The sequence below is a fragment of the Nannobrachium achirus genome (assembly GCF_963921795.1).
Source record: "Nannobrachium achirus genome assembly, chromosome: 10".
Lineage (NCBI taxonomy): Eukaryota > Metazoa > Chordata > Actinopteri > Myctophiformes > Myctophidae > Nannobrachium > Nannobrachium achirus.
Window position 1 is genome coordinate 21,223,526 of NC_137819.1, and position 26,451 is coordinate 21,249,976.

At 43.4% G+C, this 26,451-nt stretch overlaps 3 protein-coding genes across 3 annotated transcripts in view; 2 read left to right on the forward strand and 1 right to left on the reverse strand.

Moving 5' to 3' along the window:
- The window catches only part of sema4ab (sema domain, immunoglobulin domain (Ig), transmembrane domain (TM) and short cytoplasmic domain, (semaphorin) 4Ab), a 52,974-nt gene extending 49,656 nt beyond the window's left edge, over positions 1-3,318 (forward strand). Inside the window, exon 16 of the mRNA XM_080734359.1 lies at positions 513-3,318. Within this exon, the coding sequence (XP_080590485.1) occupies positions 513-1,387 (875 nt within the window). The 3' untranslated portion in view covers positions 1,388-3,318. The remainder of the gene's footprint in view (positions 1-512) is intronic.
- Positions 3,319-4,586: 1,268 nt separating this feature from the next.
- On the forward strand, positions 4,587-9,953 carry LOC308292898 (H-2 class I histocompatibility antigen, Q10 alpha chain-like; the record flags this gene model as incomplete). The annotated part of the gene is made up of 6 exons (XM_080735321.1): positions 4,587-4,650; positions 6,740-7,006; positions 7,471-7,749; positions 8,402-8,722; positions 9,017-9,288; positions 9,735-9,953. Exons 1-6 carry the CDS (start codon positions 4,599-4,601, stop codon positions 9,951-9,953), a joined length of 1,410 nt encoding a protein of 469 aa, XP_080591447.1. The 5' UTR covers positions 4,587-4,598.
- Positions 9,954-15,728: 5,775 nt separating this feature from the next.
- LOC308292899 (boophilin-H2-like) lies at positions 15,729-21,534 on the reverse strand (the record flags this gene model as incomplete). The annotated part of the gene is made up of 5 exons (XM_080735322.1): positions 21,459-21,534; positions 20,739-20,915; positions 19,797-19,982; positions 17,510-17,649; positions 15,729-15,917 (listed from the first exon to the last, which is right to left on the reverse strand). The coding sequence occupies exons 1-5, from the start codon at positions 21,517-21,519 to the stop codon at positions 15,729-15,731; spliced, it is 753 nt and encodes a 250-aa protein (XP_080591448.1). The 5' UTR covers positions 21,520-21,534.
- Positions 21,535-26,451: the final 4,917 nt, after the last annotated feature.

A 26,451-nucleotide genomic window follows, 5' to 3' on the forward strand; every position in this document is an offset into this window, starting at 1 on the left:
AAATTGTTTTCTCTCTCAACAGTAAACAAAGCAACAAAGTGTAAGTGTCGAGGGTATCTTGTATTCAAAACGGACTACAGTTTGGCAGGAAACACCAAACCGGAAACAGTTTTAACCCCTACTTGCGCATGCGCTAACTACTTGCGCATGCGCTGAAACTGTTTCCGATTTGGTGTTTCCTGCCAAAGTGTAGTCCGTTTTGAATACAAAATGACATAGGAGCCCATCCGGTCTAGACCGGATCAAACGACCCGTTTAGTAAACGAAGACCAGGCTTTCCCCCAGCGGAAAGCCTGGTGACGCGAGGTTAGCGAGATGTTGTGTAGAGTAGGGTATGTAGATCAGCTATTTTCACAATAGAACTGTATTATACAAAATGTAATGCCTCAACTCTTAGTGCTTGTCAGGGTGGAGGGTTCCCCAGTTAAAATATGATTATTTTGGGGGTCGCGGCCTGTGTTACAGTCTGTGGTATTTGTGAATAATAAATCCATAATTTTCTGTCCCGTCAGCCTCCTGTCCCGCGGGGGAGCTGGTGTCCGTGTCCCTGAACGAGGTGGTGCGGCTGCCGTGTCCCGAGGCCTCGCGGCTGGCGCAGCGCCACTGGCAGCGGCCCAACAGCCGCCTCTCCCCGGACGTCTACCTGCAGCCGGAGGACGGCAGCCTGCGCTTCATCGCCACGCCGGTGACCATGGGCCACTACCTGTGCCTGTCCACCGAGAACGGCTACCAGCAGACCCTGGTGGTGTACCAGGTCAAGCAGAAGAGCAGCCCCCTGCCCCAGACCACGGCCGCCCCCACGCGCCCTCACACCCAGCCCGTCCCTTCCACTCGCCCTGCTGCGGCCGCTGACCCGGGACGAGGGCCCGGGCCTCCCACCTTCGCGGGGGGGTGGCCTAAGCGGACAACGCAGACGTGGCCCCGAGAGTCGGACCCTACGGCGGCTTCCGAGAGGCCGGCGGCCGTCACCACCAGGGTGACGGCGGGCAGGAACTCGACCAAGACGCGGGCCGGTCCGTCGGGCCCGAGGGAGGGGGAGCTGCGCGGGGAACACGGCATGGTCCTGGGCCACCGGGCGCCCCAGTACTTGACGGAGCTGGTGGTGGTGTCCGTGCTGCTGGCGCTGTGCCTCAGCCTGCTGATCACGCTGGCTCTGTACAGTCTCAGGCAGCGGTGCCGCAGTCGGACGGCGCCCCAGGCCAACACTCCGTCCAGGGACTCGGAGCGGGGGAGCCTCGCGGAGCAGGAGGCTCTCCGCGGGGGCCAGTTGGCTCACAGCAACAGCAAGCACAAAGGTCCGGCCGTACACGTTGGCCAGCCCAACGGGGCGATGCGCAACGGGACGCTCAAGGCCTCAAACGGGCATCTGCCCAACACACCCATCTGAACGGAGCACCTCCTCTCCCTCTTCTAAATGCTGTTCGATATCCGTTTTAACACGGCTGGGACTGGAACTGCTAGGACCAACGCATTCTCACAACCAGGTCGTACTAAAGCGACGAGTTCGGCCAACATCTGTCCACGCATTGGCGCGAGAGGCTTTTCTCGTGCGCCGCATGTTGATGAGGAGGAAATTACTTACCCCTCGTTTACACGGCGAGGTTGCAACAAGAATTCCGCAAAATGAAAAGTCAGACATGGACACTACATCATTTCATACCCTGATGCGGCTTCATATGAGCGCTGGATAAAAAGCTAAACGCAATGGCGATGTCCCAGGACCTCGCCGTTTTCTCTACAGAGCGTTGTCGTCTGAACATGGCCTAAGCTTATTGGTATGCAAATGGAACAGTGCTGCTGGCTCGGAAGAAGCGGACATCAGGCCACTCAGCACTCAGCCCTCGCTCGGCTACAGGCTGCTTCTGACTGCACCCCTGCCTAGTTGTAAATGTTTGTTACTGGCTCGTCAACCTGCAACGAGCGTTACCTTGTCAGGCACGCGACGCAGGAATACCAAGAATGTCTAAAGGAATGTAATATCTGATACTCGTCGCCATTTTACGACCTGGGTGTGAGAATGTGTAGCTAGGAGGCAAGGTAAAGCCACTATGCTTCAAACCAGTGACTGTGTGGACTGTTGTGACCTCAGGCTGGTAATGTAAAGGAGTAGAACTCTTAACCCCAAGTGGTTTTTACATTGAACTGGAAATGGACAAACTGCTTTGGACAAGATAAAAAAGCCTTGGGGTTGTCAATGTACGACTGTGTATGTCTGTTGTTGTGCATCAAATTTTGATAATGCACCGTGTGTGTGTGTATGTGTGCGTGTGTGCGTGAGTGTGTGCGTGCGTGCGTGCGTGTTAAGTGCAGTACATCAATGTGAAGATAAGGTTCCAGTGACCAGACTAGACCCTTTGAGATTGACATGGCATTGTTAGAACCTTTCATAAATTATGACATTAGCTATGTGTAAAGCATACTGTTTAAAGCATAACGTGTACTAAGTACAGTAATGTTTGGAAAGTCGAACTACCTACCTGTTAATTTTCAAGTTTGTATTGCATTATTGATCGGGTAACACTTCATATTTAGGGTACGATATGACTTGTGACTCACTTTCAGTTCATATCAGTCCCCTTTAGGCCTAGAATTATTTAATGCTTTAACTATTAAAAATAGCAGATATACAAGCTCACAGTGCGGCTGCAAGCTTGTAGATCTGCTATTTTTGAAAAATCTCTCAAAGTCTTTGAATATATATTTTTAAAAGCGAACATTTGTAACTCAAATATTTGCTTCTGGGGGGTCCCTGGAACAACATATTTTGAGATCGGGGGTCCGCGGCCAAATACATGTAGTTTTGGGGGTCCTTGACATGAAAAGGTTTGAGAACCACTGATTTAGAAGAAGGATTTAGAAGACATTTATAGAATCGGGTCAAAAATATTCAAAGGCTTGCGCAAATGTTGACAATTTTTCAAAAATAGCAGATCTACAAGTTCGCAACGCGGCACTCGGTGCCGCGTTGTGAGCTTGTATATCGGCTGTTTTTCAATAGCTAGTGTAGTATAAAATCATTCCAGGCCTAAATGGGTTAATCAACTCAACTTCAGATCTATCGGGTTGAGTTCTTATTGCTGCTGTTAGTCATTTATGAATGTGGAGGCTCGGGAGTTCACGAAAAGCCATGCATTAATTCACACGTTATTTATGCAGTCATGCATTTGTTCAATGCAATAATTAATAAGTCATGTACCTTTTTAATCATAAATTATTACCAACAAACGTGGGGAGAAAGAAATCATACTGCTGATGTGAAAGAGTACTGTTTCTCTGATACAAGAGATGCAAATAAAGATAATTAGACTTGTTCATATACTGTAGTGTCCTGGTAAATAAATCAATACAATGACGGAAGGAGTTTAATATTGCATTGGGGGTGAAAGCTGTCATACAAATACAGAACCAACTTTGCATTAATGTGCTAACAAAATTGAGACATTTGAATGTATATACTGTACCGTTCATGAGTGGATTAACCCTATAAGGACCCAAAGGCATTCTATTATGAAAACCAAAAAGAAAATCCAACTGAAAAATAAACACAGGAGGGAGATCTTCTGCCTGGAACAATCGTTTTCAACTAGTTTACTGTATAGAGGCAGAGGTGGATCCCTGAATGGGTGCCCAGGGAGCCAAATATCTGTAAATTAGGCCAACTGAGACCTATTGTATTTCAGAAGCTGAACCAAAACGTCCCCCACATATATAGAAATTGTTGATTCACATGTGTATTTTTTGCTTTGCATTTGTTTCTTTTGTGTGACTTCAAATTCAGGAATAGGTGTGTGGAATACAGATTACAGGTTGAAATTCCAATCCACTCTCTCAAATCTAATCTATTTGCTCTAGAATTTTGCAGAATATCTATATTTTTTACCCCTTTTTTCCCTCAATTTAGTCACTATGCCAATTGATTCCTCCACACACGTGTCTGTGTTGTTACTGCTACTGACTCACCTATCAGTGAGGAGCCCCCACCGGGAGCCCGTAGGACTACGTGCAGTGACACTTGTCACCCTCCCCGCCCGGCTTCACTCCCCCCGAACAAGCCAGATGCACCGCGGTGGATTTGAATCTGTGTCACTTTAGATTATGACCGCTTTAATCATTATTTGATACTTTAGCTGTTCAAAAATGGCAGTTATACAAGCTCATAGCGTGGCACTGACATCATGATAATTTGTGCAAATCTTTGAAAATTTTTAAAGCGAACTTTTGTAACTCAAGTCTTTGCTTCTGGGGGTCCCTGGAACAACATATTTTGAGATGGAGGTCCCCCGCTGAGAACCTGACATTAAAGAATCGGCCTCAGGTACAGCTGTTTCCTCAGAAACGATACCACAGTGAAGACAGGAACCATGGTGTGATCTTATTTTAACCACACACACACACGCACACACACGCACACGCACACGCACACACACACACACACACACACACACACACACACACACACACACACACACACACACACACACACACGTCACCACGGACCTCAAAAGAGAAGTGTGATGATGAGTGGAAAATCAAGTTAACCCAACAAGAATCTCGGAGACAGCCTGCATTTTTATTCAGACTTTTCTCAAACCGACGGCATGATGAAAGAGTTTGTTTTGCTGTTGCTGTTTTGTCAAGTCACCTCGCCAGGTAAAGTCATATTTTATTTAAACTGTAAAATAAATCTGACTATTAAGAAGCTTCCAGGTAAAGTCATGCTTCAAGTATTTTGTTAAAACTGTCAAATAAATATATCTATTAAGTAGCTTAACCACTTACTGTAAGCCCTATTTCAAAAGTTGAGACAATTTTCGACATCTATTATTTAACCTTTATTTAACCAGTAAACACATTGAGACACAGTCTCTTTTACAAGTGGAACTGGCCAAGAGGCAGAAATACAATTACACAATCTTTGCTGCACATATCATACAAGACACCAAAAACAAAATAGGACATCTGTGATACACCACTAGTAGGCCTACCTAAGAATAACTCCAAAGTGATACTACTGAACTACACACAGTGTGCAACCTGTACAAAAAAGAAAGAAAGAAATAAAACAGAGAAACTGGTAAACATCTGAGCAAGTGCAAATGTTTGCATATAATATATATATCTAAGGTGATTCTTTTAAAGCTTCTCAGAGGAATTAGCACAGACAATTTGAGTCTGATCTGAATAATAATATAATAGCTATACAATATCATGTCGTATGACATTATCATTGCTGTTTTGGGAAAAGAAAATTACAGAACACACAGTATAATGACATGCCCAATACATGGACAACCAGGTTGAAAGATGTTAAGTGCACTGAGAAATGACCTGGCTTTATAAAACATAAAGCTGGTTTAGAAGAACGTTATTGATCCTGTGATGATCACCAGGCCCTGCTGTGATACCAGTAGCGGCAGCCTCGGGCTCCCCTCTCACAAACAGATGCATGTCAATGCCAAAGCCAGAGCTAAAACCTATGTATGGTATGTTGAATGTGCACAGTGCACACCAGTGGTTCCCAAACGTTTCAGGTTGTGACCCAAAAGAGCCATTAGACGTTTGTCTGGAACCCAAAGAAATAGGAGATCTACAAGTGCACAGCGCGTCGCTTCCTGCTGCATTGTGAGCTTGATCGGCTATTTTCGCTAATTAATTATTATATAGTTGTTATTTATGGAATTTTAGATTTGTTTGTTTTAAAATGTATAAAATAATTAAAATGATGAATATTTAAAATAGTTTCATTCAAGTCCCTTAACAAATGGGTCCTGACCCACTGTTTGGGAACAGTGCTATAAACCACTGGTTCTCAACCTGTGGGTCAGGTCCACAAATTATGTTGGGGGGTCCCCAGATGATTAACTTAATTTGCAACATTGTTTTCTCACTTGGGGGGTCCCCAGTTAAAATTGATTATTTGGGGGATCACGGCCTGAAAAGATTGAGAACCACTGCTATACACAACTGTCTATTTGCATTTATAGGAAACCAACACACTGAGAAGATAACAGCTCTTAAAGAATCTACAAAACACTGATCATTTGTAAAGGTTTTACTGTAGCCTAATACAGCCAATATGGCTAATGGAATAACACACACACACACACACACACACACACACACACACACACACACACACACACACACACACACACACACACACACACACACACACACACACACACACACACATACACACACACACACACACACACACACACACACACGCACATGCACACGCACGCGCACGCACACACGTATCGCACACAGACCGCTCAGAAACGATACCACAGTCCTTGCGGTTTGCAAAGGAAACAGGAACCATGACAGTTAGAGGGAGGTGTGATCATAACAATGTGCACGCGCACATGCACGCACACACACTCTCTCACACACACACACACACACACACACACACACACACACACACACACACACACACACACACACACACACACACACACACACACACACACACACACACACACACACACCCTCCTCTCTCTGTCAATGTTCTAACAATTTACTGACAATCCCCTGTCTTGCTGATGGCATGACATGTGGCACATATAGGGCCATCTTGTACAGTGAAAAGGGGACAGAGGGCCTTTAACACCCATGAACCTCTTGTAAATTTTAGTTTAAGGTCAGGCTCTGGAACAGTCTGCACAAAGCCCTGACCTTTGGGCCCCTGATGTTAGATGGCTATGAATTGTTATTCGAATTGTGTTTTTCGCAGTGACTCACACCCTGAAAAACTTCTACACCGCATCCTCCGAGGTTCCATCCCTGCCAGAGTTTGTGATCGTTGGGATGGTGGATGACGTTCAGGTGGTCTACTATGACAGCAACACCCAGAGAGTGGCTGTCACACAGGACTGGATGAGCCAGGTCACCACGGATGACCCTCAGTACCTGCAGAGGAACACTGGGAAAGCTATGTCTGCCCAGCAGGTCTTCAAGGTCAACATGGACATTGCAAAGCAACGCTTTAACCAGACTGGAGGTACTGTACAGTATGTTTTACTTCATAGTTACTGCTAAAAGCAGCAATTTAATCACAATTAGAGTTCTCAACGGGCCTCAAAATTAAGGCCCTGCCTGAGGCCCCCCAACCGACTAATACCCAGCCAGCATACATTATAGGCCAGGCCCTGAATCAAATTATAATGTTTTGTTTTGTTTTCTTTTATATATGATTTGATTTATGATTCTTTTCTCATTGAGCCAGAGACCCGACGTTTTAAGCCCGACCCGGATTCGGGCAGAATTTGAGAACTATAGTCACAATATCACACACCCACACACACACAATGAGCGAGTGAGGAGCATGTATGTGTAGAGTCAGGTATTATCTTGTTAAAGACTGTACCAACCACTTTTCTGTCTGTCTGTCTGTCTGTCTGTCTGTCTGTCTGTCTGTCTGTCTGTCTGTCTGTCTGTCTGTCTGTCTGTCTCTCTCTCTCTCAGGAGTGCACATCATCCAGTGGATGTATGGCTGTGAGTGGGACGATGAGACTGGAGACACTGATGGTTATAATCAGTATGGTTATGATGGAGAGGACTTTATCTCATTGGACCTGAGGAGAGAGACATGGGTCTCTCCAACACCACAGGGTTTCATCACTAAACTGAGATGGGATCAAGACAAAGCTGGATTAGCAAGCCTGAAGCATTACTTCAACACTGTGTGCATTGAATGGCTGAAGAAGTATCTCAACTACGGGAAGCACACTCTGCAGAGAACAGGTGTGATCATTTGTAAATGGGCAGTTTGGGAATCGGAGGGACCCTGGGTAAACTGTTTAAGTTGTGCTCATACAGACATACTTACATACACACACGGAAAGTCACTTGTAGACACGGCTGTCACTTTAAAAATATGAAAACAAAGTGTACTGAATTGAATACGAGGTATGGAAAATAATCAATTCCAAGTTGCATCACGGTTTGGACCTCAGTCGGACAACAAAGTTGTGAAAACGATAACTTCCAGGACCAGTAAACCATTGATATGCACAAACACTATAGGCTGATTTAGGCTAACTGCTATTACAACAAGATGAGGGAGGTAGTGAAACAATGATTGAGTGATTAACTTAATCATTGTATTTTATAATGGCTAATGGCATAGTGAGGCACGATGCAACAGCAGAGTATCTCTGACCCTTGAAGTTGGCCTGGGGGGGGGGGGGGGGGGGGGGCAATATTCCTAATAAAGAATTTCAATAATAATTTCTCTTTCCTTCTGTCTCTCTCCATCTCTCTCTCCCCTGCTCTCTCTTAATCTCACATCCTCACTTTCCCTCGCTATGTTCTCTGCCTCTTTTTTTGTCCATCACTTCTCCTCCCTCCCTCCCGTCTGTCTGTCTGTCTGTCTGTCTGTCTCTCTCTCTCTCAGAGCGTCCCTCTGTATCTTTCCTCCAGAAGACTCCATCCTCTCCAGTGAGGTGTCACGCTACAGGTTTCTACCCAGACAGAGTCATCATGTTCTGGACTAAAGATGGAGAGGAGCTCCAGGAGAACGTGGACCATGGAGAGACCCTCCCCAACCCTGATGATGGAACCTTCCAGATGAGCGTTGACCTGGACCTGACCTCGGTCAAACATGAAGACTGGAAGCAGTACGACTGTGTGTTTCAGCTGGCTGGGATCAAAGAGGACTTGAAGTACACACTGGACAGAGAGCTGATCAAGACCAACTGGGGGAAGCCTGGGATGGGTAAGGGTAGACTTTATTGTCCCAGAGATTACATTTGTTTTATATTCATATTCTTTGATTTTTGTTTTGCAACGGCAGTCTCCAAATCCCTAGACATTTTCTATGGGGTTCAAGTCCGGAGGCCACTGCTATCAAAAGCTACCATCAGATTCATGGGCTAAAATGTCCAAAAACATTTCCACCTCATGACATGCCCCCAAGTTGTGATTATGTGTGAAGAGGTGATTGTGGGATTATTTTGTTTGGTGATGTTCTCATCCCGACATATTTCTCTCACAACCTCTCATCTGACAGATACCACCACAGCCTCTGGCCTGACAGACATCACCTCTGCTTCTCCTCTGACAGACATCACCTCTGCTTCTCCTCTGACAGACATCACCTCTGCTTCTCCTCTGACAGACATCACCTCTGCTTCTCCTCTGACTGATATCACTGCAGCGTCTTGTCTGACCGACACCACCACAGCTTCTCGTCTCACAGATACCATCCTCAAAGCTTCAGGCATCGTTCTGATGCTGCTGATAGCCTTGCTGTTAATCAGAGGCCACTACGCTCTCCGGAAGGTATACTAGTCTATGCCATTGGTTCCCAAACCTTTTAGCTCAAGAATGTTTGCCCGGGACCCGAACTAGAGAAAACAGCAGATCAACAAGCTCACAATGCATTGCTTTGTGGCGCGTTGTGAGCCTGTGGATCGGCTATTTTCACACCTTCTTAAACATCTGTTTTCTAATTTATGACATTTTGTTTGTATTCATTTGTGAGATTCTTTTGAGAAATCATTGAATTTGTTTTTAATTCATGAAAAAGTATGTTTATTATGTTTTGAAATAATAATTCAAAACAAAATGTTGTTAAACTAAAAACTAAAGGGATATTTACTATAAAAATGTGTTTGCGACCCACTGTTTGGGCTCGACATTAATTAAGTAATTTGACTGCTAAGTCAGATCTAATCTTGTACTAGCGTATGTTACTTAAAGGTGGATGCTGCTGTGTTTCTGATCAGGTCATAAAACCGCAGAGTGCAGCAGTGGACAACACTGAGATGGATTATGTCAACGTTGCAGGGTCCAGGGCTGAAGCGAGGCAGAGAGAACAGGCAGGAGTCCAAGCAGGAGCGGAGAACATGGAGATGGATTACGTTAACGATGCTGCTTCCAGGGCTGGAGCTAGGCTGAGCGAAGAGGCAGGAGACTATGAGGAACCAGAAGAGGATCTCCAGTGAGCTCATATCGTCATTGTCGGGGCAGAAACCTCGTATCTCCAAGTTTCAAATATGTATGTTTTTTCGTAAATAAAGCCCTGCTTCATCATACAAGACTGTCATACAAGACTAGTGAAAATAGCAGATCTACGAGCACACACCGCCTCGTGATGGGAGGCGTTGTGTGCTTGAAGATCGGCTATTTTCACAAAAAGGAAGGTTTTGGACATACAAGGTTTCCACCCGACAACAACATATGTACATGACCGCAGTGAAAGTTTGAAGATGCCATTAAAGCCCCACTCCGTGATGCACAGCCTTCACCTTGACTTGATAAACAAGGGGAATTACCAACACAATCTCACTCCCAACTCGTTAAAAAGGCCTACGGCCACTAAGGCCTGGGCGTCACTTTCCGACTAATCCAATTATATGTTGTACTACCACAGGCGTCTAAATTATGACACTGTGGTATCTCTATTGAGCAAGTGGCTGTATTTCACGAATTCTGAGCGGGAATTTGTTAGCCTTGTAAACCCTATAGTATAGAGCATAGCAGTGGGCATGGTTTAGTTGTCTTTTTCACAGAATCATAAGGTATTATGGTGATACAGTGATACACCAGCATCCTGGATGGTTTGATTCTAGGCTTAAAATAGTTGTTATAAATATCTTTGTAAACGTCTATGGGGAAAATGAATGGGAGATTCTTAAGTGGCACCAGTAAACCACGGCCACTGCTTTATATATCTTAGTTGAATAGGGTCTACTAGGACCACTAGTTTGTCTCCCTCAATACAAATTCTTAGACAACATCTCACGAATAAAATAGCCAGTCAACAAAACTATTAGGGATGCTAGTATCCATGAGGAACAAAAAATAGAGCTTAGCAGAGTGCCTAATTGGATGCTTAATAGAAGTCCATAAACAAAAAGAACAAGCTTGCACACTGAAGGATGAAAAACTGCGTAATAAATAAAGTGACACGGAGAGTAGAGCTTCAATGAATAGAAATGAAAGGTACTAGATATTCTTGTAAATAAAGACAAAATTGAGATCGAATCATTTAATTATTATGTTGAAGCCAGTCTTACATTTAGAGACGGCCAGTGAATTTCATACATTGTAGTTATGAGTAGTCGGACTCTGCAGTCTATTATATGCTGTACGAAACAAGATATATCGATTGAATTGTTTGAATCTTTTATTAGACAAAAATGTAGTACAGCACAAGTACTGACAAAACAACAACAACAAAAACACAATGTAGTATAAAAATAGTCAAAACACCCAGTCTAAAATTAACACACCAAAAGTCCTTGCGGTCTTGTTTCCGTGGGAGTCCATGGTATTCAATTCATCAACATATAAAGTAGCATCAAAAACATCATCACAAGTATAAAACAATATGTACAGAGTAGGGGAAAAATGGGTGTGTGTGCGTGGGGGGGGGGATCACTTCTCGGTTGTCTAAGGAAGAAGTGATGACATTGATTCCAAAGTTGATATATCAACTAATAAGATATGATCAATGTGTGAGGTGTGAGTTCAGAATCAAGATCACATTTTTTAGCAACCACGATGTGTTGAGCTAATAAACCCCATTGGGTTATAACCAAAAAGGCAATGTAGGTCCATAATGACCCTACCTCCCCTTCACTCATCATTTGAGATGCTATGATCAGGCAATATAGAAAAAAATAAAATCAAAATACAAATAAAGTGCAAGAATAATATTGTTCCCGACCCCAACCAAATACCACAGCCAAAAGTCACTGTTGCTTTTGTTATGGGAATTTGTTGTGTAGTTTACTGCATAATGACAAAGACACATCTTTACCTTTGTTATTTGGTAACTCATGATGCCCAGCATGTCTATAATGCGTATAAACATATTTTTAATGCATTAGCCTACCACTATTTTTAATATATGTGTGTGTGTATGTTTATAATTCATTAGACATTGGACACATACATATGATCTATGTACAGAGGTGCCACTTGAGAACTTTACTTCACATGTCATGCCATCAGCAAGACAGCGGATTGTCAGTAAATTGTTAGAACATTGACAGTGAGAAAGGAGAAAGGTGTTGTTATGTAAATGCTGTTCAGATTCTTATTTCCAATGAAAAGAAGTGTCGAAAAGAGCCTTTTGTTTTCAGTAACAAAAGAGAAGAATGAGCAAGGCTAAACGGTGAAAAGAACCCTGCAAGTATTTCCAGAAACAAATGCAGGAAAAGTACATGACATGGTTAAGTTTTGAAATGGCACAACTGTATCTCAGTTAAAAAGCTGTCCATGCATGTTATATACTGTATATGTTTTATTCCTATAATTATCCCTGTTGTTGCTTTTATGTGTTTTTGTGATGTTCTTATTTTAACCTTTTTCATTGTTTGTACGGACCATTATAAATAAGACTACGATCAATAAAACCTTTCCCCCCCAGAGGATATGGTCCTAAACCCATGTATAGCTTAAACATGCTGCTAGTTTTTCATTTGTCAGTGTTAAAGGGGCATGGAATCCTAGCGCTGATGCTGTAGTTTGTTTTCCAATTCAGGGATGTTTCACTTTCAAAACCTTTTTGGGTCATTTTACTTTAACTCAGGCTTTTGTGAACACCACAGTTTTTAAGTTGCTCTAAACCCCTTCCAATACAAAACCCATAACTTCAAACTGCACTTTAACCATGATAGATTCATATAGAAAACACCCGTCCTTGGTTCTGGTGACTCATAATACACGAGTGGGTTGTGTTTTTTCAATTGCTTTTTTCATTTATATTTTAAAAGTAATTGGCAAAATAATAATAAATTCATACAGCACCTTTCTAGAGTGTTCTAAGTGTTGCACAAACATGAGAATACACAAAACAAGAATAAAGAAAAAAAACAAGAGAAATAATGCTAATATAAATGAAACAAGAGATAACCATGCATACAGGTGAAACAAGATACATAAAATATAAAAATGAAAAAAGAAAAAAAAAATCTATCATGCATATATATATGTGATTCCACGTTTTAATTAATGAAGACAAATCAGAACTCTATCATTTCATCAATAAAAAATGGCAAATGTAAAGCTACAACAGATTTTTAGTCCTAATTAATAATAACTACAGAAATCCCCATCAAGTCTTGGATCCGTCTTTCTCGGATTTCTCAGTCTGTCGTTGATTCGGTTACGAATTGCTTTCCACTCCAAGCTTTTGAGAGGACCAAAGCGATGAGCTAAACGTCTTTTCAGCTCTATTGTAAGGTTTTTAGGCAAGGCCTGTTTGTCAGGACCCCCCTTCCAGCTCACCTTACCAGCCCAACCCCTGTAGGTCTCAAAGTCGACCAGGAACAAGAACATCCTCACGGCGTAATCAACGGGACGTGGAGTTAAGTCTTTGCTTTGAGACAGGCCATAGACGATCCTTTCCACTTCTGTGGGAACTGTCTGTATGGGGATGTCTGGGAAGAACCTGTTCATCGTAGACTGTCGCGCCCTTTCCCGAACTCTAGGAGCGTGTTGTGCTGCTGGAGTGGCTGCCGTTGATGTGCTGGACTGAGTCACATACTGGAATGAGCTGGAAGAGGGTGGTGACTGTTAGGCGTGCAGCAGCTAATCAATTTGAATAAAAAATAAAATCAATTCAGAGGGATTTAGATTTTATTGAAAGAATATTGAAAACCAGTAAGACACGGGTGCGCACATGGGCATGTGCACGCATCTGTGTTGGTGACAGCAGACTGCTGGGCGGGCACTGGTTCTTTGGCATAGGATCAACTTTAACCAAGTAAATGCAGAGATCTGGTTGGTTGACAAAATGTGGCCAAAATGTGGCCATATTCTCCCAAATGTGGAGATGACTGAGGTCTGACATCATCATTGTGATGTCAGAACAGGTCAGTGGAAATAAATTATTCTGCAGGTTTTTATAGTAAATGCAACCTACAAGTCGCAATAACGACCATAGACTAACACTATAAGGCTTTTTCCTTTTTTTCCCAAAACAAAAGTGAGGCTAGTTTTGTTTCCGATTACGTCATTAACGTGTCAGGTGACCTTCCGGTTACCCCGGAAATAATTAGTGATCCACAAGCTAGCAAACAGCAGCATCCAGCGTCACTTTCCACAACTCGTCCCATAGACTAACACTATGGGGCTTTTTTGGCATTAAATAAGTTACACAATAATAAAATAATTGACTTTTCATGTTGATTAATTGATACATAAAAAATAAAACAATCGTTAAGAACAAAATTCATAGTTGTAGCCTGAGTGACTGTAAAGGTGAAAAACTCACTTATTTCCTGATGTTGAAAACAGCTCACATGTCGCTGGTGATGGTCTCTGCTGCAGTGTTTGCATAACTATAAAAACAATACAGTGACATCCTTGTTAATTAGTTATTATTATTATTAGTTTGCAGTACTTAAATCCAATTCAAAATTTGACTTTGAAACTTTCACTTGTAGTTGAGTAGTAGTATCTACAGTATATATTTTAATTTAAGTACTGGGGTAGAGTACTATGTCCACCATTATACAACAGGTAGTTCCGACAAAGCAATATGATTGGTTGAAATAGCTGTCTAGCTAGCCGTGCAAGGCGTGCATCAAACCAGCAATATGGCACGGGTCTCACAACCCCCCCCCCCCCCAACTGTGCCAGATTTTCATGAGAAGTTCAGGGACATAGTAGCTAAATCTGGCATTAAAGAATTATACATTTCAATCAAATATCTTAATTAAAATGAAATGGAGTTTACGTGTTTTTTTTAAAGGGTAACTGTTGTATAAATCACAATATTACACTGGAGGATTGTGCTTTACCGTGGGTATATACTGTACATGTGCCACTTGAGAACTTCACACGGCATGCCATCGGCAAGACAGTGGATTGTCACCAAATTGTTAGAACAATGACAGTGAGAAAGGAGGGCATTTGTAAAGGTGTTGTTATGTAAATGCTGTTCAGATTCTTATTTCCAAAGACAAGAAGTGTTACTTGAAACGTGCCTTTTGTTTTCAGTAACAAAAGAGAAGAATGAGCAAGGCTAAACGGTGAAAAGAACCTTGGAAAACAAGTATTTCCAGAAACAAATGGACACTGCTTACGGCGCTGCCACGTTCTGCAGAAACGCTGTTGTGCCTATAACCATGGTAAAGCACTCCCTCTCACGTAATATTGCTTAACTTAAAACGTACAACTAAAATGGTTCTCACCTTTATTATGTGTCCCCATGTGACTCTTCAGATGTTCATGCCTACCAAACTCTTTGCTACAATCTGCTGTATTCGCTCCACGGCACCTCTTTGACGGAGGTTGCTCTGGCGATTCTAGGTCCTGGGAAACATTGATGCTCCAAGACAAGCTTTGTCCTTCCACATTGTGTGTTTTCAATGCATTTACATCTATCGGAGCTTCCCCGATCTCCTCCAAATCACAACAGTCATCAGTGTCAGATTCGGAACAGAGTGAAGGGAGGAGCTGGTATTCACTAGTTTGCTGTGATGTCTCACAGTCCTCTACATCGGTTTGTCTTTTCTTGCGTTCAGTTGAGGTGCTGGCTACAAGCGCTGTCTCTCTGTTTTCATCATCAAATTCACTTTTAATTGTGATTAACGTCAGTGTTGGCTCATCAGTCTCCTCCTCCTCCAGTTCCACTTTAATCTCTGGATGCTGGACATCACTAATTAGTAGTGATGCACCATTGTCCTTTATATTAGTATGTGGTGTCAATGTGACAGTTGCTCCGTTCTCATCATAATCTTCATCTTTCACCGTTAACTGTAACATCAGTGCTGACCCATCAGCCTCCTCCGGGCTTTGAAGTAGCTCCTTCTGTTGATCTTTGTACTGTGGGCACCGGACATCACTGTTTGGTTGTGTCTGTGGAGGCTCTGGTTCGTTCTGGACCCATCTGGGGCTCCTCTTCTGATGTTCCGGGGAAACATCCTGTTCAGAGTCAGGAAGCTGCAGGAAGTCTAGAGAAAAGAACATAAAAAGAAACATTAACATTGTTCAACTGGTCCTTAATCTACATTTTCAGCCCCACCATCATGCAACCAAAACAATTCCTTGACGTCCACTCATTCTGAGCAGTCTCCTAACTCCTGGTAACAGTAAAATTAGTTCCCCCTGCTTCTCCTCCGCTGAAATAATGCCTCTGTGCAACACAGAAAACAATTCTACCCTCGTCTGTAGAAAACTCACCTTGGCCGCCATATGCCGCCTTCCAGAGATAGATTAACGGACATGTCGGTAACCTCACATCATTAGGCTTTCCACACGGCAGTTTGGAGATACTGAACTTTCAATGAAGTGGACAAAGTATAGTAGGCCTACTGCTCCACAATAGCTTGTTGTGGAGCAGTATACTGTATGTCTCTCATCAGCCTAATAAAACTGCCTGATAAAGCAGGAGGCAGCAGGATGTTGCGTTATAGAACATTAGCGCTTTCAAACACTTAACAGTATCACCTGCACAGATCTTCCGACAGAAAGTAGCTCATAACATGTCTACGGTGGATTTCTAAGAAACAAACACTTTGCAGATAGAAAGAGGATAATTCAAGCTTTCCATACAGCCGCAATGTTGGTGAGTTTGACGTCATTTAATACAATCAGATGGCATTGGTCCGAAGTTTCATTAGTCCGAAGGTTCATTAGTCCGAATTTGTTAAGAATACTATGCCTAACTCTAACCCTAACCCTAAACATAACCTCAGTAACCCTAACTAAATTCGGACTAATGAACCTTCGGACTAATGAACCTTCGGACTTATGGGCAGTCCCCCAAACGGCTTGGATGCATTGGCTGCCAAATAATTTAGTGTTGCAATTTGCGGCTAATACATGACATAAGCCTTCTCTCTCATCACAACAGAGCCCTTTTCCCACCACTGACAAAACCACAACTTAATCAGCATCATCACAGGAGCGCACTCAGGTGCTTGATTAAATAGCTGCACTACACTCCCCTAATTAGCTATCTAAGCTAGACTATGGGAGTTTGTTTTCCACGGACCATACCTGCTGGTTTAAAACCCATAGGGGAACTAGGCAAGTCTGTGAGTATACAAACACTCCCCCTCCCCTCTATGATAGGCATCAAACAGGTCTATGATGCTTTCATTGATAAAGATAGATCACTAATGAGCACTTGACACTTTTATGCCCCAATTAATTACCTCAGTGCACAACCCCTTTGAAGTTCAACGGGTGCAATTAAGAGCTCTGGCCAGCTCCCCCTGACACAAAAACGACCCTGCCAAGGGTAGCTCCTTTCGGAACCTCTCCCACCACTATAGCAGTGGGAGAGGTTCCGAAAGGAACTACTGCAAGGGATGAAAGTCAACATAAACACTGGAACAGAACCAAAATACAGCCACCCATGCTTATAAACGGAAATTACTGCAAAATAATAATAATAATAATAATAATGTACATAATATATTAAAAATAGTCTTAAAGTAACTTTCCCTTGTAAAAACTGGTTTGAAGCTACAGTATTAAATGGTGTAATGTCAATTTACGAACCTGCTCTGTGCTGTTTGAGGTTTGGTTTTGAACAAACCACATCCAGGATTCTGCGTTGCTGCTCAATGAGTTGTTTGGAGTGGAAGGCTTTCTCCTCATAGTCCCTGATAATTCCTTCAACGAGCACAAAGATGTCTTCAGCTGCTGAACAGAGGCGCTCGTTCACCAGCGACCTCACTGTTAGCAGGGAACTCATGATAATATATTAATAAATGTGTTTCCAAAAGTGCAAGAATGATAAAAACGCTGCTCTGTGCTGAGACGCAGCAGAATGACACAAAAACAACGTCACCATCAGACGCCTGTATAGCTCATAGGGTATATTTTTGCCTTTAATTTCCATCTAAGACATCATCAGTTTACACGCTAAACTATTCATAATCTAATTTTACTGGGGATTTGGGGCAAAAAGCACTGTTTAAAGTGCATTGTATTCAGCAAACAAAGCATGTTGTGGCACTGCACTGCATTCCTCTGACTACGGATTAGAAGATTATTAGGCTCGATTCCTGGCTATATCTCACAGTTTCCTTTAACTCTCCACATCTGGAATGCTTAACATTCCGTTGCATGAAAATCGTTAAATGTCATGTGTGAGAGCAAAATTGTGAATTCCGCATTAGCAAATCTCACACACCCCATGCTAGGCCTTTAACCTGCCCTAGCCAATCTCACACAGGTTCTGCTTCCAATTGCACCCCATTGGAATTCTTGTGTGTGTGTGTGTGTGTGTGTGTGTGTGTGTGTGTGTGTGTGTGTGTGTGTGTGTGTGTGTGTGTGTGTGTGTGTGATAGAAAGAGAGGTAAAAATCGATTAGTATTGAAGTTTGTAAGGATTATACATTTGTTATGTTTTCTATCTTATTTTTTTTATGCATTTCTATCTTACTTTGGAACAACCATCGCCTATGCTTTGGGGACATCTACTGGCCAACATGTGTTACTATAGCTTGATCAATAATGATAAGTTCATCAAGATGTGAACACACATTCAGTAGTAGCTGTCTGACATTGACATGCACATTCACTCTAGTGTTGCTTTGCACTGCGTTTCGAGCTTGTAGATCTGCTGTAATACCTTTGTGTGACGCTGTATCATAAGTAGTGCATTTTTTTAAATACAAAAAGTTGTCATCTGCGACACACAATATCATATAGGCCTAGTATTTATTATATGATAGTATATGATAGCATAAGCATACAAATGCATGTGTTATCCTTGCTTAAAGGTATATTCAGTGATTGTATTTCATTCAAATAAAAATATAATTGGTACATTTTCCATTCATTCTCCTCACTAGAATGTGTGCTGACCATATAAGGACTTCCACCATGGCCCGTAGCATAGCTAGATTCGGTTTTCAGAGGTGGCCAGCCAGTCCTCGACTAATCAGGGTAGAGTATGGCCGTAGTTATGTATGATGTTTAGTTATGATGGTCAAAATAAAGGTTTTGAGAACCACATGCAGTCGCTCTGAATTAAGAACGTCTGCTAAATGCCTAGATTGTAAACTACAGAACTCATTAAATGCCACAGTCTCGTAGTAAATCAGTATCATACATATCATGAAGCTGCAGATGTAGGCCTACCAATATTCAGTGAAACATTTCCACGCTGTAAGGCCAGTAAGGGACAAGATGACCCCGGGCCGCTTTCATTATCACTGAATACACCTTTAAAGTCACTCTGGATTAAGTAACCCTAAATTGAGATTGCAAATAAGCAAATTGTCCCATTAAATATGCACAATTCCAATGTTTCCTCTATCAGCAGAAATGGATTCTACAAATGGTAAAACATACCTTGGGGTGAATTGTTTTTGGGACCAGTGGTTTCCAAAAAGATGAATGATTCACACACGTCACAGTTTTATATGGGGGTAGGTTTATTTAGAGAGTGATAAACGTCATTAAGGTATAGTTGGGGGGGGGGGGGGTCGTCCCTTACTCCCCCCTTTGAGTCAGCGTTGAAATTCCACAGACGTTTGGTCATGCTCCCATGGTCCCACCTCCCTGGACTCCATACAGCAGACCTTGGCTTATGGCTTGGGAATCAGTCGCATATCTTCAAGTATCCGTCTGAAAGCTTTATAGAGACAACAACAACAACATTTATATTAATATGAATCAATTGATTGCCAATAATACATATCATATCAAGCATTTAAAAGTATACAGTATGTGTTGCCCTGCCTGTGTGTGTGTGTGTGTGCGTGCGCGCGTGTGTGTGTGTGCGTGCACGTGACATCTAACAACCACACCCGTTGTAACTGCCAGCGTTAATATAGTAGGTGCAGAGTTTGAGAACCACGGCTCCATACGCACCAGGTGAGATGGTGATGTGACCGCATAGACTGGCACATGCTTCACTGGTCAGGAAGTTGTTCTTGTTGGCGCCACAGCCTCCATACATGAACAGTTCACACTTCCCAGAGTCAGCGTTGAAATGCCACCGAGGAATGGAAGATTTACATGGTCCAGCCTCCTTGGGGATTAAGCACCAACTATCGTCTGATGGAGATAAACAACATGACAATGACATTTTATGTTGGACAACATGATAATATCACTGGTGGAAGAAGTACTAATATGTGTTACTTAGTATCAACACTAAACCCTGATGAAGACTGGTAACAGTCGAAACGTTGGTAAATAAATTATTTGCATCGTGGCTGAAGAGTGTGCGGCCTCTTTCCTCTCATTACTTAGTATCAATACCATAATGAAGGAATATTCTGTTACAAGTAAAAGTCCGATATTCAAGAATTACATATGTATTACCATTCAAATAAAATACCAAAAGTAAAAGTAGGCCTACTTATCATTTATGCATAAAGTCCCATTTCACAAGTGTTCAAAATGTATAAACATCTTTTGAAAATAGCAGATCTACAAGCTCATATGTGAGCTTGTAGATCAGCTGTACAGCTTGTAGATCGGCTATTTCTATGTTCGAATAAATTGCGTAGAAAAGGGGGATATAACATACTTGGCTACTCTAACTAATATATCGTCGGGCAGAAACCTCTTAGGCTATCTCCAAGTTTCAACATTTTCATAAAGTAAAGCCCTGCTTCATCATACAAGATCGCACAAGACTATTGTCTAAATCGTTTTTAAAATGATAATACAAAACGAACGGTTTTGGAGATACAAGGTTTCCATCCGACAACGACGATATATTTGAATTTGTGCATGGCTATTCCTATTGGACCAGCAAGCATTTATCATTATAAAGTTTGAAAACCACTGCTCTTATATACGTACCAGGTCCACGCACACATTCCTTGGCACAGGTTTGGTTGGTCAGGAAGTTGTTTCGGTAATAGCCACAGCCTCCGTACATGAAGGGTTCACACTCTTCCGAGGTAGCGTTGTAATGCCAGCGAGGAATGGAAGCGAAGCATGGTCCCGTCTCCATGGGGTCGTAACAGGGTCCAGGGTCTGATGGAGAGAAGCAACATGACCATGACTTGTTCTGTTGGAAAACATGACAATCACTGGTGGAAGAACTTAGTATCAATACCATTATGAAGAAGTACAAGTACAAAATAATTGCCATCAAAATAAAGTACCAAACGTAAAAGTACTCATTATGCAGAATGTCTCATTCCGCAAGTGGTTCAAATTGTATAAAAGAAACCATTTTTAATGTTTACCAAGTGCATACATAGCGTGCATCCACTCAGCCATCAATAGGCTAAACTAAGGATATTTCTTATCATATTAAAGGTAGCGTAAGTGATATGTTTTGTGGTGAAAACACAGTTTTGGTTAAAAGGTTAAAACCAAAACCGGGTCTTGTCTCTCCAGCTTTTTTCCCTTTTCTTTTATTTTACCAGGCTGGTTGCATTTTTTCAGCGAATCAGGAGATAGTACCCATTCATCAGCATCAGTTTAAAAAAAATAATTTAACATTTATTAAAAATAAGCACTGTGTGTCTATGGCACAAAGTGACGCATTCACACATGCACACAAACACACACCTGATGTGGCTCCTGTCAGAGTCATCACAGCACAGAGGAGTAGACACACACTCAGCATCATGTTGAAGATGGTTGCCTTCAGAGAGAGAGAGAGAGAGAGAGAGAGAGAGAGAGAGAGAGAGAGAGAGAGAGAGAGAGAGGTTAGAGATATTTCTGAAGAGAAGTAACAACTAGGAGAGGAGAGGAGAGGAGAGGAGAGGAGAGGATTCTTCTCAAACCTTCAGTAGACTGCTCTGTGTTGCCGTCCTTCCTGTGTTGATGTGCTGAAGTGCAGAAGACTAGAAACGGAGCACTTTTATACAGTGTGTTATCGCAACACGTGGGCGTGTCATTCATTCACTCACCCTGTGACCACAAGACGTGAACACGCATCTTATCCAGCCCAGCCCACCTCAGGTCCCATCCCCTCATCCAGATGTTTTCGTCAAGGCATTGTGCATGGAGCATGGCGTGACACAATTCATGATTACTGACTCTTACTAATATCCTTTCAGGAACACCAATGACTCAGGATCATCATTCCACATTAAACGCCCCTTATTCCAAGACCAACCCTGAGTCTGCTTTTAGTTCATATGCCTGCATACTCTGGCAGTGGAAGTCCATTAGCCTGTATAGGCAACGGTCTTGCATTAATAATAATAATAATAAATATTAATAATTAACTAGAAAGATGCAATTGGAAATTGCAAGTGTGGTTGCCATGGCTATATTCTGCAGCAAGTCAACTGTCATGTGAAGCTCAACCAATACTCCAATTGCATCTGGCTTCCATCAATTTCCAATGGCAGGGAAGAACAGAATTTATCCAGTGAAAATAAAGTTTGTCCAGTGAAAATAAAGTTTCCCCTGAACTATGCCCTTCGGGCAACCACACTAATTACCATCATTATCATCATCATCATCATAATGACAATAATAATAATAATACCAGTAAGACTTCCTAATCGGGAGATAAGCGACCGTCAGGTCACAGCATGATTTTAGGGCAAAATGTGTAGGAGCAGTGTCCAAAAATGTGTTTGAAAAAATCAGCCAGATGGTGGCGCTATATGGGACAGATCCATGTTGATGACATGAGTGTAGACATACTGTGTACCAATTTGCGTGATTTCAGGGCAAAATCTGTTGAGGCAGTGTCCAAAAATGTGTTTAAAAATCGGCCTGATGGTGGCGCTATATGGGACAGATCAATGTTGATGGCATGAGTGTAGACTCATACTGTGTACAGATTTGCGTGATATTAGGGCAAAATCTGTAGGAGCAGTGTCCTTTACTTTACTTTATTTGTTTATTTAGACGGGACAATGCATATTAATGAACACTACATGAATGCAATGTAAATAAGCCGGAATTAGCAAGAATGCTAAATTTCATCCGAAAATGTGTTTGAAAAAAATGGGACTGATGGTGGCGCTATATGGGACAGATTCATGTTGACGGCTGTCTTGGCGCCGCCGAGGCGGACACGTGGGTACAGGCCCCGGCTCTTCCGGTCGCTCCTAGCCAAGTACAGCATTTTATGTGCGCTGCAGTGGCAGGGGTCCTCCACTAGGGGTGTGACCACTTTTGCATCCATTCTGGAGCATCAGGAGTCGGTGGTCCCCGGGGATTTCCCGTGAACAGCCCCGTTAGGGTGGTCATTTGGTCATTTTTGCACTTTTTGGTGGCGGCGGAAGGGGGTCCTTGGGGGTCCCTGGAGCTCCGGAGGTCCCTGGAGGTTGTTGATTGGCAGGCAAGGAGTGTGTGTGCAAGGTTTGGCATGGATTGGGGCAACGGTGGCGGAGATATGAGTTGGGGAAAAGTGTGACGTGACGGACAGACTGACAGACTGACTGACAGACAACCGGTGGAGGTTTTGGTAGTAACTGCGACCTGACGGTCGCAATAATTGGGGTTGTCGACAACAAATACCCGATTTTGGTGTTGATATTATGTTATATGAATCTGGTCTGAATTCATGCAACATTGTTGTGATATGCACTTTAGGGTCAAAAGTGCACATCTGTTCTTCCCTGCAACTGTGTTGAAATGTCAGACATTTCATCACAGTTGTATCATTTATCTTGCAATGTATTATGACTATAGACCAATATTGCACTGACCAGCACAATGGGCTGTTTCTCCCCCGCAGCTCACAGAGGCCAAAGGGTTACAGAACAGATGTGTCAAGACCTCATCTACCACTCCCATGAACAGCTTTTTATTTATTATTCATTTTATTATTTACCAGTAAGACTCCCTAATCGGGAGATAAGCGACCGTCAGGTGACATGTATACACAAAGAGGGCTGTAAGTGGCATTGGTTCCTGAGTGTAGGGGGACGTGTAGACATAGTGTGTACCGATTTGTGTGATTTTAGGGCAAAATCTGTAGGAGCAGTGTCCAAAAATGTGTTTTGCAAGAATCGGCCTCATGGTGGCGCTAGAAGAGGGGCATGTGAGAAATGAGGGGTGGGGTCTCCGCGTTGCCTTGGCGGACGAATAGGTACCGGCCCCGGCTCTCCCGGACGCTCCTAGCCCGAGTTACGGCATTTTATGTGAGCTGCAGTGGAGGGGGTCCTCCACTGGGGGCGCCACCACTTTTGCATCCGTTCTGGAGCACCAGGAGTCGGTGGTCCCCGGGAATTCCCCGTGAGCAGCCCCGTTGGGGTGGTCATTTGGTCATTTTTGCACATTTGGTCATGTTTTACATCTGGGCGTCCCCCAGGGACCTGGGGGTCCCTGGAGCTCCGGGGGTCCTTGGAGGTTGTAGTTTGGCAGGCAAGGAACGTGTGTGCAAAATTTGGCATGGATCGGGGCAACGGTTGCGGAGATATGAGCAGGGCAAGAGTGTGACGTGTGAGGTGTGACAGACAGACGGAGGGACGGAGTTACTTACACTTTGTGGTGGTTTTGATAGTAAGTGCGACCTGACGGTCGCAATTATTGCGACCGTAGGTCGCACTTTACTATCAAAACCACCACAAAGTTTAAGTAACTCCGTCCGTCAGTCCGTCCGTCAGTCTGTCTGTCACACCTCACCCGTCACACTCTTGCCCTGCTCATATCTCCGCAACCGTTGCCCCGATCCATGCCAAATTTTGCACACACGTTCCTTACCTGCCAAACTACAACCTCCAAGGACCCCCGGAGCTCCAGGGACATCTGGGGGTCCCTGGGGGACCCCCAGATTTAAAAAATGACCAAATGTGCTAAACTGACCAAATGACCACCCCAACGGGGCTGCTCACGGGGAATTCCCGGGGACCACCGACTCCTGGTGCTCCAGAACGGATGCAAAAGTGGTGGCGCCCCCAGTGGAGGACCCCCTACACTGCAGCTCACATAAAATGCCGTAACTCCGGCTAGGAGCGACCGGGACAGCCGGGGCCGGTACCTATTCGTCCGCCTTGCCGGCGCGGAGACCCCACCCCTCATTTCTCACATGGCCCTCTTCTAGCGCCACCATGAGGCCGATTCTTGCAAAACACATTTTTGGACACTGCTCCTACAATTTTTGCCCTAAAATCACGCAAATCGGTACACAGTATGTCTACACTCATCCCATCAACATGAATCTCTCCCATATAGCGCCACCTCCAGGCCGATTTTTAAAAACACATTTTTGGACACTGCTCCTACAGATTTTGCCCTAAAATCACGAAAATCACTACACAGTATGTCTACACTCATGTCATCAACATGGATCAGGAAGATTTTGGCAAAAGACATTTTTGCCCTATTTGTGGAGATAAGTGACCTACGGTCGCTTATCTCCCGATTAGGGAGTCTTACTGGTTCTATTATCATGTACGGAGGAAATCTTTTGTAGTTTTTGAAATATTAACTTTAAAGGACGACTTCACCTCTACAACCAGATCTTATTTTATTGTTGTTTGGGACACGATCGACACAATCCTGAGTTATTTTATTGCGACCGTAGGTCGCATTTACTATCAAACCCTGCACAAAGTGTAAGTCAGTCCGTCCGTCAGTCTGTCTGTCAGTCTGTCTGTCACACCTCACACGTCACACTCTTGCCCTGCTCATATCTCCGCAACCGTTGCCCCGATCCATGCCAAATTTTGCACACACGTTCCTTACCTGCCAAACTACAACCTCCAAGGACCCCCGGAGCTCCAGGGACCCCCAGGTCCCTGGGGGACCCCCAGATCTAAAAAATGACCAAATGTGTTAAACTGACCAAATGACCACCCCAACTGGGCTGCTCACGGGGAATTCCCGGGGACCACCCACTCCTGGTGCTCCAGAACGGATGCAAAAGTGGTGGCGCCCCCAGTGGAGGACCCCCTACACTGCAGCTCACATAAAATGCCGTAACTCCGGCTAGGAGCGACCGGGACAGCCGGGGCCGGTACCTATTCGTCCGCCTTGCCGGCGCGGAGACCCCACCCCTCATTTCTCACATGGCCCTCTTCTAGCGCCACCATGAGGCCGATTCTTGCAAAACACATTTTTGGACACTGCTCCTACAATTTTTGCCCTAAAATCACGCAAATCGGTACACAGTATGTCTACACTCATCCCATCAACATGAATCTCTCCCATATAGCGCCACCTCCAGGCCGATTCTTGCAAAACACATTTTTGGACACTGCTCCTACAGATTTTGCCCTAAAATCACGAAAATCACTACACAGTATGTCTACACTCATGTCATCAACATGGATCAGGAAGATTTTGGCAAAACACATTTTTGCCCTATTTGTGGAGATAAGTGACCTACGGTCGCTTATCTCCCGATTAGGGAGTCTTACTGGTCATATATCATGCTACAAAGCATCATATGATGCTTTGTAGCATGCTGAAATACTAAAATATCTAAAAACACAGATTGAACACAAAAAAAACCTCAGGATTGTGTTGATCGTGTCCCAAACAAAAAATAAGATCTGGTTGTACCAGAGGTGAAGTGGTCCTTTAAGCATCCAATGCATTTCCAAAGGGATATTAGTCTGGGGAGAGAGAGGGGAAGAGAGACCCACACTGT